At 42.2% G+C, this 20,631-nt stretch overlaps 1 protein-coding gene across 1 annotated transcript in view; it reads left to right on the top strand.

Annotated features, from left to right (window-relative positions):
- Positions 1-20,631, top strand: part of LOC135219291 (uncharacterized) — a 71,505-nt gene that overhangs the window by 15,930 nt on the left and 34,944 nt on the right. The window contains exon 3 of the mRNA XM_064255940.1: positions 13,951-14,085. Coding sequence (XP_064112010.1) covers positions 13,951-14,085 — 135 coding nt within the window. The remainder of the gene's footprint in view (positions 1-13,950; positions 14,086-20,631) is intronic.

Here is a 20,631-nt window from a genome sequence, read left to right as displayed (position 1 = left end):
GTTGCGGTCAGACGCCTTTCGAATGATTCAAGCGATTCGTCTCCGGTCGCGCGGCGCTCTTGGCGAGATTCGCCCGTTTCGGCAATCCCTTAAAGAGGCGTTCAGGCGCCGATTCTTCGCCTCCTCCAGTCAAGCGGTATAAGGAGCCTGAGAGTAGGGTTGCGCCGCGGCCGTTAGCGGCTCATTCGTCGCCTCAATCTGTGCCTTTTTCGGCTCCATCTACTAGTAGAGATTGTGGTTTTAGCGCTGTAGCTAAGCAGTTCTAAGGGTGTTTCTTTAGGCGGGGGCTTTTTTCGTCTGTTACGCCTGATGCGCCTGTTTCGCCTCGAATTTCGGCGGCTCCGAGCGAGGCGCAAGTAGTTTTTTCCGCCTCCTGCTGAACATTTAGGCTCTTCCAAGCCTACGTTAACTGTTTTTGGTTCGTCTCTGGCGCCTTTGCGCAAGCAGTTAGAAGATGGTTTAACCCAACTGGATGAATGAGTCCAAGGGTGGTTCGAACCTTCAGATCCGGTTGTAGTTCCGTCTACTTCTTCGGCGGTATCGGAGAATGAAGAAGAATAGAGGAGGAGGATTCACATCACCTCTCGTGTTATTCACGTCTCCTTAGTTTTCTTCTGGTATCTTATCCAGATTATTTTGAGAAAGCTGCTCCGCGCTCCCCAACTTCGACTTTTTTTGATGAGGAGGAAAACTTCAGACCCTCTCCTCCCAAAACTTGTTCTATCTAAAGCGGTTAGACATTCGTTGAAAGAGACTGAGAAATGGATGTCTATGAAAAGAGACTTAGGGAAGGCTCTTTTTTGCTTACCCTCCCTCTAAGTTGCTTCGTAAGAGGTATAGGTTTTATGTAACTGGGGAAGCTCCTTCTCTGGGAGTTTCTGCCATCCTCCCAGGGAGACTTCTCCAGTTTAATCGACTCCTCTAGAAGATCTGCTTTCGCCGCAGCGAAAGTTTTCTTTACAGCGCCGAGTTGGACCACGTTGTAAAGAATCAATTTAAACTTTTGGAAGTCTTTAGCTTCCTTGATTGGACTATTGGCGCTTTAGCGGCCAAGATCGAAGACTGTCCTTCTCTTTCTCAGGAGTTAGCGGAGGATTGGATTGGTGTTCTGTCCTGTGCGGACAAATCCATTAGGGATGGATGTGATGAGTTAGCTTCGCTCATCGCCTTTGGTACCCTTAAGAAAAGGCAACTTTGGTGCTCCTTTGCTTCTAAAAGGGTTACTTTTTCCCAACAGAAGTCTGCTCTCTTGTTTGCTCCTTTTGTGAAAGATAACCTCTTTCCAGACGATGTAGTGTTGTCAATTTCGTCTGCGCTAGATAAGAAATCTACTTCGGATTTTACTGGCACAGTCTACTAAGAGACCTAAAGCTCCTGTGGAGACTGTTCCTTCGGTTTCTCCTCTGGCCCAAGTGCCTTTTCGAGGGAGAAAACCCAAGCGCTTCTTTCGGCCGAAGTCGAATTTACGACCTCAGTCTAAGGCCTCGGCCAAGGTTAACAAACCTTCCAAATGAAAGCTCGGTTCTTCATGCACCATGGGAGCCAGGCTGGCTCTGTTTTGGGAGGAATGGGAAAACAGAGGAGCAGAAGCCTGGGTAGTGCAAGTACTCAAGTTCGGCTATCGTATTCCTCTCGTTTCACCTCCCTCGCTCTCACCTGTGCCAATTCCATTCCAGGCATACTCTCCGGGCTCAGACAAATTTCTGGCGCTAGCCGCAGAAGTGGAAGCGCTTGTTCTCAAGAAAGAAGCGATAGAACAGATAGAAGGGGATTTTCCTCCAGGCTTTTACAATCGCCTTTTTGTAGTTCCCAAGTCATCAGGGGGCTGGAGGCCGGTTTTGGATGTGAGCGCCCTGAACTTGCATGTCCAGAAAACAAAATTTCATATGGAGACCACTCGGTCGGTTCTGGAGATTCCATCCAGACAGGGGGATTGGATGGTCTCTCTGGACATGCAAGACGCTTATTTTCACATTCCGATACATCGCGAATCTCGGAAGTACCTGAGGTTCATGTTCGAAGGCAAGGTGTTTCAGTTTCGGGCGCTTTGCTTCGGACTAGCGACCGCTCTCAAGTTTCACCAGGGTTCTATCCCCGATAGGAAGCTGGCTGCACATATTAGGAGTAAGAATCTCCCTCTATCTGGACGATTGGCTTCTCCGGTCGGAATCAGAGAGTCGGTGCAACATGAAGGACCTTGGGAACAACTCTGGATCTTGCCAGAAAGATTAGGAATTCTGGTCAACAAACAGAAGTCCCAGTTGGTTCCATCTCAGAGCATCCTTTATTTGGGATGATTCTGATGCTCAAGTTTTTCGGGCTTTTTCTGTCCCCGAAGAGGGTTCAAGGCTGTCTGGAGACAGTTCAGCAGTTTCTTGGACAAAAAGGTAAGTTCTGCAATCAGTGGATGAGGCTCCTGGGCAAATTGACGTCAGTGGAGAAATTTGTGACGTTGGGAAGACTGCACATGAGACCTCTGCAGTTTTTCCTGAGAGCCTCTTGGTGCAGGAAGACACAAGCCAACTCGATTACCTTTTCCTGTCACAGATCAAATAAAAGAGGACCTAAAGGTGGTGGCTCTCTCGAGCAAGGTTGGAAGAAGGGTTAGATTTACGACCCATCCTCCCGAACCTACAGTTCTTTTCCGATGCATCGGACACAGGTTGGGGAGCCCTACTGGGAAATCAACGGACTTCAGGAGCTTGGTCGGAGAAGGAGAAGAAGTTCCACATAAATGTAAAGGAACTGTTAGCAATTTTCTTGGGGCTCAGACAGTTTCGGAGCTTAGTAGAAGGTCGAGTAGTGGCAGTGCATTCCGACAACTCCACGGCTCTCTCGTACGTGCGGAAACGGGGGACTCAGTCTTTCTCTCTGTACGAAGTAGCCAAGGATCTCCTCCTGTGGTCAAACGAAGCGAAGGTTCCACGCTAGTCCCGTAGATTTGTTCCGGAAGATGAACGTCCTGGCGGACGAGTTAAGTCGTCAACAGCAAGTGTTACCTCTGGAGTGGACTTTGGACAACAGATTTGTCAGAAACTTTGGCGCCTTTGGGGACGACCGTCAATAGACCTGTTCGCGACATCAAGGAACAACCGTCTTCCTCTCTTTTGTTCTCCAGTCCCAGATCCTCTAGCTTGGTCGGTGGACGCAATGCTGTTGGATTGGTCGGGTCTGGAAGCTTATGCATTCCCTCCGTTCCGGTTCGTCTAATAAGAGAGGTGCTGAACAAGCTCATGTCGCACAGCAATGTAACACTAACGTTAATCGCTCCCTTTTGGCCCAGGAAAGAGTGGTTCCCGACCTTCTCCAGTTGTTAGTAGACTTCCCCAGACTTCTTCCTCCAGAGAAGTGGCTTCTCAAACACCTCACTTCAAGAGGTTCCACAAAACTTGTCCGCTCTAGCTCTGACAGGGTTCAGACTGTCCGGAATCTTGTCAGAGCGAAAGGATTTTCAAGAAGAGCTGCAGAAGCTATCGCTCGTTGTAGGAGAGAGTCTTCTAACAAACTCTATCAAGGGAAGTGGAGAATCTTCAGAGAGTGGTGTAGAAGTGCTAAAGTCTCTACTTCTGCGACCTCTTTTAACAGAAATAGCAGATTTTCTTCTATTTCTTAGGAACTCTAAGAAACTGGCTCCTTCGACGATCAGAGGATATAGAGCCATGCTCTCTTCGGTTTTTCGACATCGAGGTTTGGATATTTCCTCCAATTCAGATCTGTCGGACCTCATTAGGTCTTTCGAAACCACTAAGCTCCCGCAAGATACAGTGGCTTGGAACTTAGATGTGGTGCTTAAGTTCCTCATGGGCCACCCGTTTGAGCCTTTGAAGTCGGCTTCACTCAGGAACTTGACTAAGAAGGCACTCTTTCTTATTGCACTAGCTTCTGCTAAGCGTGTCAGCGAATTGCACGCTATAGACAAAAGAGTCGGTTTCTCTCAAGGCAATGCTGTATTTTCGGTATCTTTGACCTTTCTAGCCAAAAATGAGAATCCTTCTAATCCTTGGCCGAGGAGTTTTGTGGTAAGGAACTTATCTGTTTGTTCATGAAACTTACTTACCTGGCAGATATATATATAGCTGTATTTTCTGAAGTCCGACAGAATTTAAAAATTCGCGGCACACGCAGTGGGCGGCCAGGTGGTAGTACCCATTCCCGCCGCTGGGAGGCGGAGGTATCAGGAACTATTCCCATTTTCTATTCATATTTTTTTCTGTCGCCGGTCGGTAAACAAACTGTTTACAGACCTCCGCCTAGGATTTTGAAACTTCATTAGCCACTTAAGTATCCTAATTATTCTTTCGATTATTAACTTGGATTTGTGGCTAGGCATACGCTATCGTAAATTTTTTCATTGCATTTGATGTCTGAAGCTAGTTAGCCTAGTTTCAGACTTTGTTGTCTGCATGGTAAGGTGAGGCTACCGTAACTTTCGGTAGACACTCGCATAGTATATATGACGTTTACATGTTTTCTTTGCATAAGGTAATTAGTGTAATGTGTGACTGATTACGGAAGAAGGAGGATTCAATTACGCATTTTAGAGCGTGTTAGAATCAGGAGTTTTTCCTCCACAGTAAACAGAAGTTAGAAATAATGAACCTTCTAACCTCCTGTAGATTTTATTTTGCCTAACCCTGTGGTTATGGCTTACGAGCCTAGAATAAGTGTGCTGCTAAAGGATTACATCAAGTAATCTTAGACTAAAGTGCTCGCTCTCCAACCAGTGTTGTGAAGTGTAGTGCCCCTTGTGTTGTGGAGGGGGCGTCAGATCGGCCCCATAATGCCTCTAGGCCTGGACCCTCTGTCGGACTCCCAGGACTCAGGGAGAGGGCGGGTGTCGAAAGCCGCAAGAGGGTTACGGGGGCTCCCCACCGATCTGGCGTCCCTTCGGCAGAACCTGTTGCTCTTCCCAGGCTGCTAAAGATCGTGCACGTGTGCGAATCTTGAAAGATTGCTTCTCGTCCTCCGAGGCGTCCTCCCACACAGGGTTGGAGTTCTCGGAAGGACTCGCGCCCCCTAAAGAAGCTTTAGAGAAGAGGACGCTTCTCGTCCTCTCTCTCGTCACGAGAGGATGAGAGTAAAGAGACCACATTTTCCCTTTTAGAAGAATGCACTGGCTCTTTTCCTAAGGGACATTTAAGGAGGCTCATTCATCTTACCAGAAGAGTGATTTGAGCCTCCTGCGAGAACGCTCATGTATATATCATTTATACATTATTAAGGAGGCTCATTTCATCTTGCCAGAAAGAGTGATTTGAGCCTCCTGCGAGTGACCGCTCATGTATACATCATGTATACATTATTAAGGAGGCTCATTCATCTTGCCAGAAGAGTGATTTGAGCCTCCTGCGAGTGAACGCTCATGTATATATCACTTATACATTATTAAGGAGGTTCATTCATCTTGCCAGAAGAGTGATTTGAGCCTCCTGCGAGTGAACGCTCATGAAGTTAGAGCTGTTTCAACCTCGCTAGCATTCCAAAAGAATTTGGTAATCAAGGACATTCTTGATTCCACCTTTTGGAGGAGCAACTCAGTATTCGTCTCCTCTCCTCATTGCGCTCCGTATACGTTATGTAACGTTCGCTTTACTTCGATAAAGCAAGCTGATAAGTTTGACGGCCGGCAAGCTGCTTTGCACAGTCAAACAACTTATGTCTCTGGTCGGCATAAGAAGGGCAATTTAGACGTGAGGAAGCTTTTGGAGGTGCTCGACGTCCTATAAGTAGAGACATTCTCCAGGACGCTCGGCAAGCACCTTGCGGAAGACGAAAGCCATACGTCTTCCTTAGTGTTCACACTCTTCAGGAGCAGCGTGCGGCTCTCCATGGAGACTCGCATGAGGACGTCCCTTAAAAATATTCAATGTCATACGCAAAACGCTGTTCGTCATAACATTGAGATGTTGGCAAGGTCGCTCGCCAGGACGCCTCTTGGCGGGCCTTGCATGCATCAAGGCGCTCAACGAGTTCCTCTCTGAAACGTCGTTCAGAAGACTTGGTGTTCTCTGCTCAGACACTCTCGTAGCTGGACGCTTTCCAGGACGCAAGCAGGCACGCTTTTGAGGACGCTCGGCAGGAAGCTTTTGAGAGGGACGCTCAGCAGGACGCGTTTCCAGCACGCTTTTTGAGGGACGCTCAGCAGGAGGCTTTTTGTGGACATTCGCCAGGACGCTTCGGTGGAAGCTCGGCAGGACGCTAGCGAGGACGCTCGCCAGGACGCTAGCGAGGACGCTCGCCAGGACGCTAGCGAGGACGCTCGCCAGGACGCTAGCGAGGGACGCTTTTGAAGACGCTCGGCATCCTACACGTCATGACGCTCGGTAGAGCACTTGCCAGGACGTTCTCAAACGATAGGCGTCCTACGCATCAAGACGGTCGACAGGATTCCGCAAGAAGCGCTCTTCAGAGGGCGTCGTCGAAGTAGAAGGAAGGAGTTTGGTCTCGTCAAGAATGTCTACTTCGCTTTCTACGAAGGGAGCGTTCAATAGAATCCATCACTTGATGAATTCCAGGAAAACTGTAAGCAGATTTCGGTGTCATAAACGCCTCGTCTGCTTTCGGGATTGCGCTGCCGAAGGGGAACATTAAGGTCCTTCCTGTCGTAAGCCCAGTCTCTAATCAGGAATCCTGCCCCTTCCTCGATTTCTGCGGGAATCGGAAAACTATATGCTCGATTCCTGGATTACTTTCTGTCATGTAAATGGGTTAGTTCTCATTGACAAAGATCTTCATAAACATTTTATCGCTTAAGCGGATAAGTAACAAATTTCGGAAGAGCTCTCATTCATTTTCAGAACCGAACGTGGACAGTCGTTTTCCTTTCTTTCTCTCTTCCTCGTCCAGAAAGAAAGTAGTAGAGAATTCGATGTTCAAATTACTACAATACGTAGTTTATCTTTGCGTCATTTTGCTAACGCATGGGTCGAGTCATATACGCATATCGTATTTACCTCTGCGGATAGAAGCCGAAGGAACTGTTGTTTCTAATGTATTTTATTTGACACTCCCTTCAACCTTCCAAGAGTTTTCGGAGTAAGAACAACTCTTCAGGTATTGTTACGACAACACCAACTCAGCTTCTGTATTTAGCGAATTCTGTTTCGTTTAAATAGGCCTGCTTGAGAGTTTCCTTTTGCTCGTAATATCATACCTATTTCCTTCGTAAAGGGAGTAGCTGGCAACTCAGGCAGATAGTATTCTGTTCTCCATTGAAGCTTTCCTTCGAGGAAGACTTCTCCTTCACTCTTTTTGATAGAGATCGAAGGTGGTCGATCTCCAATCCTTATTTTGTTTTCTTTAAGGAAAGAATTTAGGATGGAGATCGTTGTTCAGAATACTATAATATACTACGTATATTAACCTCGCGACATGATTCTACTAAGCAGTTGAATTGTCCGAGGGTAGCGCATATCCTAGTTATTCTACGGATTGCGACTTAGACGAGAAGTATTCTAATTGAACTGCAACATCAACTCAGCTTCTGTATTTAGCGAATTTTGTTTCGTTTAAATATGCCTGCTTGAGAGTTTCCTTTGGCTCGATAATTTCATACCTATCCCTTCGTAAAAGGAGTAGCTGGCAACTCAGGCATATAGTGCGAGACGATGATCAAGGCTGCTGTTACTGTGATCTACGCAGTACCGGCTAGCTCGGTGTCATGCGCGGTTGGTTACGTCTCTCTCCCTTGCGGGAATGGCTTAATAAACCGTCTCTTTGCCCTACAATCATGGATTTTAGCCTCGGTTGAGGAAATTTCTAGTAATCTTGAATGATCATACCTGCCGTTTACTTAGAAAATTTCAACAAGATATCTCTTTATCTTGTTAGGTGCGGGTTTACCGCAACGGTAACATTCTGTACGAATCTACTGCGGCATAGCACTATAATAATGCTCTCCTGCTTATGCAAAGCGCAGCCTTATTTAGGGAAGGAAGCAGGCTGAGTGAGGGAATGGATGAGTTTGCTGGGGACCATTTCCTCGCTGGAGAAGCTTGTTTTCCCTGAATAAACAGCAATTCAGACCTCTACAAATTTTCCTCACGAAGAAATTGGAATAACATCAAGATCTTGTAATTCTAATTTTCTCTCAACGGCTTGAGGATCACCTCAGGTGATAGCGAGAGGGTGCCAGACATCCGAACAGAGAACAGATGTTCTGGCACATTGTCTGAAAGAATTGGAAGCCAAATTAGTCGGCTTTCCAGTTCCTCGAAGGTGAGGTTGGATCGAGTGGCCCAAACTCATCTCGGATAATTTCTCAGCTCTCTCATAGCTCGAGAAGAGAGAATTGGTTATGGGCTTGGGCACGGAACGTAACGATCCTCATAGGTTCGTTAATCTAGTGCACGTCCGTGGGGGTCTTCTCGATCGAGGCAACAACTACTGACGTCTGAGTAATCCTCACTTAGAAGTATGTCGAAAGTGAGGAGAGACTGAGGGAGTCCTTTCGTTAGTTTTTCGTAATATTGAAGACGAAGGAGCTTCCTCTTAAGTTTGTTCCCTTATTCATGATCCTAGAGGATTAGCTTTAGTCGCCATGTTGGCCTCTAAGAGGTTGGATTCACAGAGGTCAGGTAATTCAGAGAATTTTCCAAAGACCCTTCCCGAGAGAATCGGTGTAATCAAACATCGTCACTTAGTGAAGTATCTAATATCTCTCCTCTCTGAGTCTGAAAGCGTTCAGACTATCGAGAAGCGATAAGATCTTCAAGATTAATGGCAGTCTCTTGGCCAAGGCAAAGCAGTGCTGCCTATTTTCAGTTCTCAATCGGAGGGGGCCGTTTCTGGAGATAGTGAAGGGAAATGACTGTTCCTCCACCTCCACCTCTGTGATTTCGTTATGGTTCTATCTTTCCGTATGAAGTATGAGATAAGATAGAAGTCCTAACTGTTGTAGAATATGCAAATATGTTGTTGACGGCCTCTAGGCTCAGAGATTCGGTTCTGTCAAACAACAAAGCTTCACGATCTTTGAGGTCTGTGAGATCTTGTATTCTCTGGATCAAAGGTTCCGGCATGGAACTTAGACGTAGTCTGAGTTTCTGATGCCAAAAGCATTTCGAACCTATCCTTTCTGCGAACTTAATACACGTGACCAAAGAAAGGCTAATATTCTAACCGCTTTATCCACGGCAAGGAGGGAGGGGTAGGTTTTGGGAGGTTTAGCCATCATCAGAGGTTTTGGCTTTTAAAGGACATAATGCGGTCTGTCCGCTAAGAACCTTCCGTTCTTGATAAGAACGAAACCTGTCTGACCATTGACCCGAAGGCTTGGAGAACAAGGGTATGGCACAAATTATTGGGCAAGGCAGTAGAGAGTCCTGTGCCCTGTAGGGTCTCTCAAGTTTTATCTTGATAAAACTATAGAAAGTCAAGGTCAACAGACAATCTGCGGTGTTCCGTAAAAAGACCAGAACTAGTTCATGTCCAAGAACACCCTGGCATGATAGCCAAGGAGTTCCTTTTAAGAAGGTTTGCAAAGGAAGTTTCCTTTTTTAAGAGGTTCTCATTCTTATGTTTTGCATACAAAGATTTGAGATTTTTTCTTAATATCCAATGCTCAAGAGGTGAGGGCGCGGCCTCGAAAGCATTTCAACAGAGCATGACACTCAGTAACATCCTGAGTGCCACGCTTTCGCGAAGCAACTCTGGGTTCGCTTCACACTCCCGACAATCTGCGGTGTTCCGTAAAAAGACAGACTGTTCATTGTCCACGAACACCCTGGCATTATAGCCAAGGAGTTCTTTTAAGAGGTCTCATTCATTATGTTTGAATATGTTTCATAGAGATTTTTTTTTTTTTTTTTGTGATTTTTTCTTAATATGAATCTCAAGAGGTGAGGGCGCGGCCTCGGAGCCTTTTCAACAGAGCATGAACCACAATCAGGGTTAACGGCCTTTCGGAATCATCCCAACAAGAGCCATGACACTCGTTTTTAACATTCTGCGGTAAGCAACTCTAAGGCGAAGCACCTCTGTCTCTTCACGACTCCCCGACGGGATGTGAAGACGACATTTCAGATCCGTAAGTCGCTAGGACCATACATATCCGTAGATATATTATTGGGTGCAAGAGGCAACACGAATCCTATCCTATAGAAAATTGATAGGTGGTGTTGCTTTTAAACTTTGAAGGGTTGGTCGCTTGAGGCGCGTTCCTTCTCTTTAGCCTAAAGTTATGGAACTAACTTTGATAGGTTAGGTCAGGTGGTGGTTTTAGCTTCGGTGCCCTCAAAAGTATGGTCATATGGTCTAGTCACATTGTGGTCACGCCCCCGTTGACAGATCATCTAGAGCGCACCAGCATTACAGGTCTCTACCAATCGCTGGCAACTCTAGTAACGCAGAAGCAGACTTTGGTGACAGTAATCACGAAGTCGGCTATGCTAACAGGTCAGGAACCAAGATGTATATCATCTACTTATTTTAGTTTCCCAAAAATCCTATTCTGTCTCTTCCCACCATCCGAAGGTGGGATTCAGCTATATATATATCTGTCAGGTAAGTTTTCATGAACAAAATGTTATTGTTATAATACAATTAAGTTTGTTCATACTTACCTGGCAGATATATATAATTAAAGTGCCCACCCACCTCCCTCAGGAGACAGTGGCACTGATAAAATATGAATAGAAAATGGAATAGTTTCCTGATATCCGCCTCCCAGCGGCGGGAATGGGTACTACCACCTGGCCGCCCACTGCGTGTGCCGCGAATTTTTAAATTCTGTCGGACTTCAGAAAATACAGCTATATATATATCTGCCAGGTAAGTATGAACAAACTTAATTGTATTATAACAATAACATATTTGGTTGGACATGAGGAGGAAGAAAGGCTCTTATGTCCAGTCAGGGCTATTAAGCAGTATCTGTTTGCCACTAAGGGTATTAGAGGACAATCTTCTAAGCTCTGGACCTCGGTTCAAAATCCCTCTCGTCCTCTTTCTAAGAATGCTATATCGTTCTTTATTAGAGAGCTTATCAGGGAAGCTCACTTGCAGTCCGAGAACGACAATCTTTCCGTTCTGAGAGTTAAAGCTTCACGAGGTTAGAGCAGTGGCAACTTCTTTAGCATTCAGAAAGATTTATCTTAGCTTCGATTCTTCAGAGCACGTTCTGGAGATCGAATTCGGTTTTTGCGAGTCATTATCTCAAAGAGATAGAAACGGTTTTCGAGAATTGTAAAACGTTAGGTCCTGGTGGCGGTTTCTGGCATGTTTGAGAAACGGCACAGGGGTCGTCACCTCTATGCTAACTTTTCACCTTGAATAGGTTGTCGAGTTCAAGGGAAGCTGGGGGTACTGAGTACCTGGGATACTCACCAGTCTGTTAGGTCAGATTTTACAATGGTTGGGTATATATGTTTTTAAATCTGGTGTTGGTGACAAATGTTTTTTGTATAATTGAATTTCTGGTCTTAGCCCAGGGCAAGGGCAATCTTTGTTGTTACTATCCTCCGTCAGTCAGCCTTGACTCGCTTGAACTACGGAAGGTTCCACTCCTGTAGAGGCTAACTTTGGTCAAATTCCAATTCCTCTACAATAGTAAGAAGAGCACCGACCAGAGGCAGTAACAGTCTGCTGTAGCTCTCTTTACAAGGTAAGGTACAACAGACACCTTGAGTGTTTACTGGGTATTGCAATAAATGAACCATTTAAAAATACTAGTGTCACTGAATCCCACCTTCCCATAATGTGTAATCAGCTCTATAATTGTTCGGTAAGACACTACAATAAAAATGAAATTTTCATTATTAAAATGAAGTTTTATTTTGTATACTTACCGAACAATTATGATTATACCCACCCTCCTCCCCTTAGGTGGACGGACGGGCAGAAAGAATTGGATTCACCTGGGCAGTTGTACCTGGTTCTCCCGCGAGTGGAGGGAGATGACGTCATCACCACCAGTGTTGGCGACGCCGACGCGCTAAATTTGAATTTAGTATCCTGCCGCTCGTGGAAATTCACGGCTCTATAATTGTTCGGTAAGTATACAATAAAACTTCATTTTAATAATAAAATTTCATTTATTTTGCACCATTTTAAATTAGCCGTTACATAAAGTTTTATATGTGGAAATGTGCGTGCAATTTCATGTAGAATACAACAAAAAACAACCCATGGTTGTAGCTTTTATCAGTTTTGAAATATTTTCATATAAATAACGATAAGTGCCAAATTTCAACCTTTGGTCAACTTTGACTCGACCGAAATGGTAAAAAAACGCAATTGTAAGCTAAAACTCTTAGATTCTAGTAATATTCAATCAATTACCTTTATTTTGCAACAAATGGGAAATTTCTAGCACAATATTTCGATTTATGGTGAATTTATGTAAAAAAAAAAAAAAAAAAACTTTCGTCCGCGAGGTAACTTCCGAAAAAAATCAGAAATTTGTTCGTCCGATTGTCGTAATGTTGCACCATTTTAAATAAGCCGTTACATAAAGTTTTATATATGAAAATGTGCATGATTTCATGTAGAATACAATAATAAACAACCCATGGTTGTAGCTTTTATCAGTTGAAATATTTTCATATAAATAACGATAAGTGCCAAAATTTCAACCATCGGTCAACTTTGACTTGACTGAAATGGTAAAAAAACGCAATTGTAAGCCAAAACTATTACATTCTAGTAATATTCAATCATTTACCTTTATTTTGCAACAAATTGGAAGTCGCTAACACAATATTTCGATTTATGGTGAATTTATGAAATAAACTTTTTCCTTACGTCCGCGCGGTAACTCTTCTGAAAAAATCATAAATTTTTTCGTCCGATTGTCATAATGTTTGCACCATTTTAAATTAGCCGTTACATAAAGTTTTATATATGAAAATGTGCGCAATTTCATGTAGGTTACAACTAAAAACAACCCATGGTTGTAGCTTTTATCAGTTTTGAAATATTTACATATAAATAATGATAAATAGAAAAAATTCGTCCTTCGGTCAACTTTAACTCGACCGAAATGCTCGAAAACTGCAATTGTAATCTACAACACTTACAGTCTAGTAATATTCAATCAATTACCTTCATTTTGCAACAAACGGGAAGTCTCTAGCACAATATTTCGATTTATGGTGAATTTTTGAATTTTTTTTTTTTTTATGTCCGCACATTACGAATTCATGCATCATTTTATGATAATATTTTCTCTGTGTTGCCTTGATCGTTTTACAAGTCATTAGCTTTAACTGTTTTGCTCACAGCGCAATTTATATACAATTCTATATGAAATTTTTTTTTCATGCTGTCATATATCCCAATATTTATATATGATAATGATATTTTTTTTAATTTCTGATGGTTGCATACTAAACTTCAGGCAATGACAAAAAAAGGAACCAAAAATAAACTCTTAATCTTGAAAACTAAGTGTGCTGTGATTTTTTGAAAAAAACATTTTTTCCGCTTCGGCGCTCACTCGCGAACGCGGCCAGCATACGGGAGACGATTTTTAAAATACCGCTTTGGCATTTAAGGGTTAACTGGGTCCGCCGATAACTGGGGACTTTGTGTGTGCCCTCTTCATGCCACCCCTCAATCTGAAACCTTGGCCGAAAGGTAAAGTGGAATGTTTCTATCTGGGAGACCTGCCTACCAGATGATAGTAACTGCCTAACCACCTTGTTCGCCATAAGCAGTTCCTATTGTAAAGGACCTCATGTTTGCATGGTTAAGGAAAATACAAATTACTATGAAAAATTTTGATTTTCATTATTAAAATTTATATTATTTATGTTGTCTCAGTTTGTCAACATTGCAACTAGATACCCCAAAATTACAATGGCAAAACTCGTTCAAAGAGATTTTAAATGTTGTATTAGTCACTTTTACTTTTTTTAATGTATACAAATTCCCATAGTCTGTATTTGATTACTTAAGACTGTATCTCTTTGTTTAGCAGCAAGTAAATTTTGTTTCTGGTGGATGTTTTAGGTCATTGCGATACGAATCTTGCGAGAAGTTAATGGAGAGACCAAGTGGCAGCAGGCACATGTCAGTTGGTATGGTTCTTCCACTCAATCACTTATGCCTGCTGATACGTTGCAGCCTTTTCTTCAGATGTTTAAGGTTAGTTGTGATAATAAACTTTTTATACCTCTAATCTGTTTTATTTAGGTGCTTGTTTAAGTTTTTACTTTAGTAAAAAAAAAAACTTAATTCTCTGTGTATGTCTGCAGGAGTCAAGGAGTGATTGTTATAAATTTTTGCAAGAAGTCAAGTTTCTTTTATGGATTTATCCAGTAATGTGTATTGAATCTATATATGGCAAAGCACTTTGTAAAAATTGTTGTTGCCCAAGTACTTTATTTTGCCACAGTTATACTGTTGGCATTAATGCATGTATTTTGGGCCAGTAGGTAGATCAACTTGTGTAAACTGAAGTTATATTTAATTTTGATATCTTCAGTAATTATGGGGAGTAGCCCTGTTGTGGGAGGGCCTAAGTAATTTTAGCCGTCAGACTACATATATGTATTTGATTCTGTTGTATTTAAATTTCATTAGGTATGCATATGTATTTTCCTAGGAAGCAGGTTATCCTTTCTATGCCTCCTCCTTTAGCATTGCCCCCCCCCCCCCCCCCCCCCCCCCCCCCTGTGCCTTAGCACTTTGTTGCAAGGGGTTTGCATGGTGCAAGGAACAACTGAGTGAAACTGAGTGACGACAGTGATGGATTACTTCCCAATTTGGTGCTCCCAATTGACAACAAACAAACAAACCCAATTGAAGATTTGACAATAAATCAAAACTGTAAACCCTTAACCTGTAGGTTGCAAGCAACAGCTTATGTTGCCCTAACTTCAAAATATTATCCATAAAGGGTTTTTACCAGCACACAATATGGGAGTTACCTGTTCTCAGTTTCTACTGTCTTCTGTGAATTGAAATAATGCATACTTCATGGAAAACCCCCAATAACAGATAGTTGGCAGCTGCCAATTTTTTTTTTTTTTTTTTTTTGTTTTTTTTTTTTTTTTTTTTTTTTTAGAATACCTGTAGGAGAAGAAAGTTGTGCATCCCTGATTACTTGTGCTGTCCATGGATCAGTGATCCAGATTAAAGGGGGATGGGGAAATGCAGTTTATTGTAGACTAGCAGATTGCCTAATCGTTACACACAACACTATCAATGGTTTTCTCCATATAAAGGTTATTAACTATAATAACATTAGAATAAAATTAGTTTTCTTTTGTAAGAGCATGAGAATGAGCATTTATTATTTGTGATGAATCTTACCTACTGTTAAAGTTAGCTATATCACCATGCCGATTAGGCAAGTCGGCATTCAAACAAAAAATCGAATGGCTGCCCAGATGACTGTCTAGTTTACCTGTTCTCCATCAGGTGTGTTTTGAATGTTTTAGCTCTTGTCAGAATTCTCCTTGCTGCCATTGCAGTTAGTCGATTGTTGGTATTCTATGAAGTTTGGCTGTTTTGCACCTGTTTACAGTATTGTAATTTAATTTTCATAGGATATCTTCCACTGGAAGCAAAACAAATAACATCAGGCTATGTAGGAATCATTTTGGTGAAACCATCATGTTAAAATTGGAAGTTGATCAACATTCGGTTTGGACTTGCAAGGGTACAGAGTAATCTTGGAGCTAGATATGAAGATTGTAGGGAATTGTTCTGAGAAATTTATGCCTGAATATGTCAGATGTAGGAAAGACGGGAAACTAATAGATTGCGAAAGCAATTAGTTAGGTCAGGACTTAAACCTGTCAGTTCTATCCTACTTAGTGTCCCTTCATCTGCAGCTATCCCTACTCAGACTAGGCATTTTGGTAGTCTAGTATTGACTTCCTTTGTAGCTCCGCCTTCTGCTCCCCATTCGGTTTAGGAAAAGCGTAACGAGAAGTTAGAACATAACATTAAACGTATTTTTAGTTCTAATACAAGTTGAACTGAGTTCGTGATGGGAATGTTCCAAATCCCTCCATATTGTGAGCTCTTTTTTGCGTTTGTGTTAGAAGGTGTTGGTCCCCTCGCCTGTACGTAACCCAAGCCTAGGACTGCCCTGCGACAGTTGGTCGTGTCCTCTGCTAGGGAACCAGGTTGGTTCTCGGGAGGGATGGGGTTCTGTGCCTTCCAATACCTACTTTGCCCTTTTCATGGTCTGTATCTCGTTTAAAGCGTTCGCCTTAGGACTGTTAAAGTATTTGCATAAGGACCTTTTTGGTAAGCTTTAATCCTCAATCACACCTAGTTTGAGGTATTAGCATGCATAGGATTAATAATATATAATATAGGTACAGACAAGTGTATTGAGATGATAATGTATCTGCACTAAGTTTTACACATTTAGATATTATGTTGACTCAGTCAACTGTTTATCTCTTATGTTTTGGTTGTTCTAAAGTCTCGTCTGCTAGCATATTCCTTTTTCTTCGTAATGCTTGTGTTCGTTCTTTGCCTGCTTTCTCTTTGGCTATCGGCAAATCTCTGACTACTGCCTCGATTAATGTTTATCTTTCAAGTCTACACTGTCTGTAGTATCTAAGGTTCTCCCCAAGTTAGATATTATTCTAGCTTCAAAGCTTTCTAACGACATTTCATAGAGGAATGTTTTCAAGTATGTACGTTTGCTTTCGGACGAGGCGGGAGAGTCGTAACTCCTCTCCCACCACCTCCCACTTCTGGCGCCTCGTTTCCTTTCCCTCAGTCGACTCGTGCGGAGGTTGTTTGTCAACAAGTGTCACTTTCTGTCGCCAAAGGTTGTGAAGAAAGAGCAATCCTTTAAGCTCTTTAGTTTACCTCCTATCAGCAGCTGTCTCCTTCTGTCACCTGTTGGTGGAAGAAAAGTTTGAAATTGAAGTGGAGAAACTTGTTCGGGCTGGTCAGCATTTGTTGCAACATTATGCTTTGCTCTATCCTCATTTTGTTGAGGAAAGAGGCCACATAGAGAATATGTCTTGCTTGTATTAGCGTATTTCGGCGCCCTCCAAATATTGGAGAAGAGAACCAATGTTTTCTCCTATTAGAGAGCATTTCTTGAATTTTCTCGTACTCAGACGCACAAATCTCCCTTTAGGTCTCTGCCTTGGCTTGTCGTCTTGTGTCTTATAAAGTCATGGAGAGCTGAAGACTGCCTCTTGTGGTACCTTGTGACCAAATACCAACTCAAAGGGTGCAACGCCTCAGGACGAGTTAGGGTGATTCCGTATGGCAAAGAGAGCAAAGGGAAGCCCTTTATCCCAATCCTCTCCTTGTTCATAACAATATTTCTTTAATATACATTTAAGGGTCTGGTGAAATCTTTCTACCACACCCTGACTCTCTGGATGATAGGGCACGCTGGTAATGTGCTGAATGGCCTGTTCAGCACACTTACCCCAAAATACCCTACTTGTAAAGTTAGTTCCACAATCAGACTGAATTGTACAAGGTAAACTGTATCGAAAGAAAAACTCTATGAGCTTCTCAAACACTGCACGAGAAGTAATCCTCTTCATAGGGAATGCATCGGGGAATCTAGGAGCTCTGTCCATAACTGTCAAGAGATGGGTAAACCCTGACTTAGTTCTAGGTAAAGGCCCAACCACATCAATCACCAACTCCACAAAAGGTTTGCCAATTGCTGGAATCGGATTTAAAGGAGCTTTTGGAATTGGTTGATTGGGTCTCCCCATCACCTGACACACTTTACAACTTTTTAAAAACTTTTACTGAAAACTTTAAGCCTGGCCACCAAAAATATTTAGCTGACCTACTAAAAGTTTTACACACACCAAAGTGGCCAGAGAAAGAGTCTTCATGTGCCAATTTCAAAACTGAATCTGGGAACTGAGTAGGGACCACTATCTGCTCATTTCGAGATGTTATACCAAGGTCATGAGAGGAAGGGCGACTAACTCTATACAACACACACTTTTATCACACAAAATTGTGGTTTAGTTAAGTCACTCGTATCACCCTGTTCAAATTTTGAACTCTTCCTTCTGAGCTTTAATAAACTTGGAACAATCCCAATCGGGTTTTAATACCTTACCAAAAAGCTAACCCTACCAAAAAGCTTATCACTACTAACTACAGACCCGGGCCCTCCTACTTCTACAGCTAAACTACTGAAGTGTAAATCATCATGATGTAACAAATCTGCTGCCTTTTCAGCAGCTCAGGTCGTTACAGCCACTGGACAAGCATTCAAAGACAATATTGAAAGCAGTTCACATCCCTTGTCATCCAACATGTCAATACCCAGTATACCATCTATGCCTTGGATAGATTAATCAAAATTAATATTTGAAAATTAGTAAATCATTTTTGTATCATAAAAATGTATTTAGTCATGAAAATAAACATCAAAATACACTAATTAGTGATTATTTTCGTTGGAAAATCCCGCGAATGGGCGAATCCCCGCAAATAAATGGGTAGATATGGTCCAGAGAGAAATCCGTGAATCAGTGAGTCCGCGAATCTGGGGAACACGAATACGGGGGCCCACTGTATGTATGTGTATATATATATATATATATATATATATATATATATATATATATATATATATAATATATATATATATATCGAGCTACAGAATGTCCTTTAATATCTAATTCGCTCTACCTCGGAATTAATATATTTTCATATAGCTTAACCGGGAAGGGTTAATTTTTTTCTCAGAAAGTATTTGAGGTGAGAGACGGCATTAACCTTTAGCCTCTCGCGTAGCTGGGTGGTATCGCTTCCACTGACGTTCCTGGATTTATAATGTAGCTGCGTTTGCGCCCAAGTACAGGTAAATCTATTATCGAGAAAAAATTCCCCTTCGGTAAGCATATATGAAATATATTAATTCCGAGGTAGAGCGAATTAGATATTAAAGAACATTGGAGCTTCGTATATTTATATGAATCATGGTAATGTGATATGACATATATATATATATATATATATATATATATATATATATATATATATATATATATATATATATATATATATATATATATATATATATATATATATACAGGCGGCCCTCAGTTAGCGGCAGGGGTTCCGTTCCTGGCCACCGACGCCAAGCGATTTTCGTCGCTGAGCGATTTTAAAGCCTACGGCCGCCGCACACCTTCTTTCGAAACTCGAGACCAGTCAAAGGCGCCGTAATCCACAACGGCGCAATAAGTAAAATTATATTTATGCAGCATAGTACTATAGAATTTACTGTACAGTACATGTGGGTGTCTAAAGTATGTAAAGATATAATGAAGTTTATACAGTGTACAGGTAGCTATAGTGTTCAGGTTATGATCATTAGTCTTACGATAGTTCGATTTTATGAGATCAAATTATAATGGCCTAACTTTATCCATCTTCTAGTTACATAAGTTCAATAACAGCAAAAGAGAATGATGAAAGTATGGTTTTAACGTTATACTCGTTGCGTGAACGTGTACGGAACGAGAAACTACTTTTTTTTTCTTTTTCTAAGTACAACCGAACTGGATAACCGTATTTGTTATAAATGGCGTTATGTATAGAATAGAACTGAGATATCCAAATGTAATAACTTTATTCGCTATAGATAACAGATCATATAGATTAGATCAATCGGGAATATACCGTTAAATTTAACCTAGTTATAACTGAAGCTGAGAAAACTGTTCAGGTTCTAATGACTATTATCGTACATCGGCAACAAGGAATAAAACTGCAGTAAACGTCTGCCATCACACACAACTGTAGATAAAATTGGGATAAAATCATTTTAATCAAAACTACTGTGCTTGAAAGAACACATTTTACTGTTGGTTTCACGCTGATATAAGATAAATAACGTAAAGTTCGTATTACGATGATATAAAGGATTACGTATTGCGAACGGAATCACATAATTTTTTACGCAATAAACATGCCGCCAACGAAAAAAATAGTACAGGGGGTCCTCGAGTTACGACGTTGATCCGTTCTTAAGATGCGTCGTAACACGATTTTCAGCGTAAGTCGGAACATTAAAAAATACCACATGATTTAATGTAAATACCTATCAATAACAACGAGAGAACAATTCCTTACCTTTATTAATTTGATTGGCTTGCACACTGGAGAGGAAGCTGTGGTGCTGGAGAGACTGGGGGAGGTTAGTGAAGAGAAAAAGAACCTCCAGAAGATGCTGGAGATGCTGAGGCAGGTGATTCTTGAGGTGAGGCAGAACATACTACTGGAGATGCTGAGGCAGGTGATTCTTGAGGTGAGGCAGAACATACTACTGGAGATGCTTGGGCAGGGTGAGTCTTTAGGTGAGGCAAGAACCTACAGAAGGTGCTGGAGATACTGGGGCAGGTGAGTCTGGGTTTAGCAGAACAATCAGAAGGTGCTGGAGATTGTGGGGCAGGCGAGTCTGGATTAGCAGAGGCAGCTGAGGTAGAGGGTACAGGATCTCCTGCAGGCCTCTCTACCTTCTTAAAATACTGCTCCAGGTTAGTCTGAACAGAGAGCGACCTCTTTTCATTCAAAATCTCCTTGTAACACTGCATCAAATCCATGACGCCTCTGGAAACCCTAGTGAACCTGTCCAAGTTGGGATCCTGAGCCTCAAAAGTTGACAACGCTTGCTGCAACTCTGCAAAACCTCTTGTCAAGTCCTGCCTTGTGAAAGCCTTAGGCTCT

Source organism: Macrobrachium nipponense, chromosome 1 (genome assembly GCF_015104395.2).
Source record: "Macrobrachium nipponense isolate FS-2020 chromosome 1, ASM1510439v2, whole genome shotgun sequence".
NCBI lineage: Eukaryota > Metazoa > Arthropoda > Malacostraca > Decapoda > Palaemonidae > Macrobrachium > Macrobrachium nipponense.
Note: the sequence above shows the minus strand (reverse complement) of the source record. Positions and strands in the feature narration are given on the sequence as shown.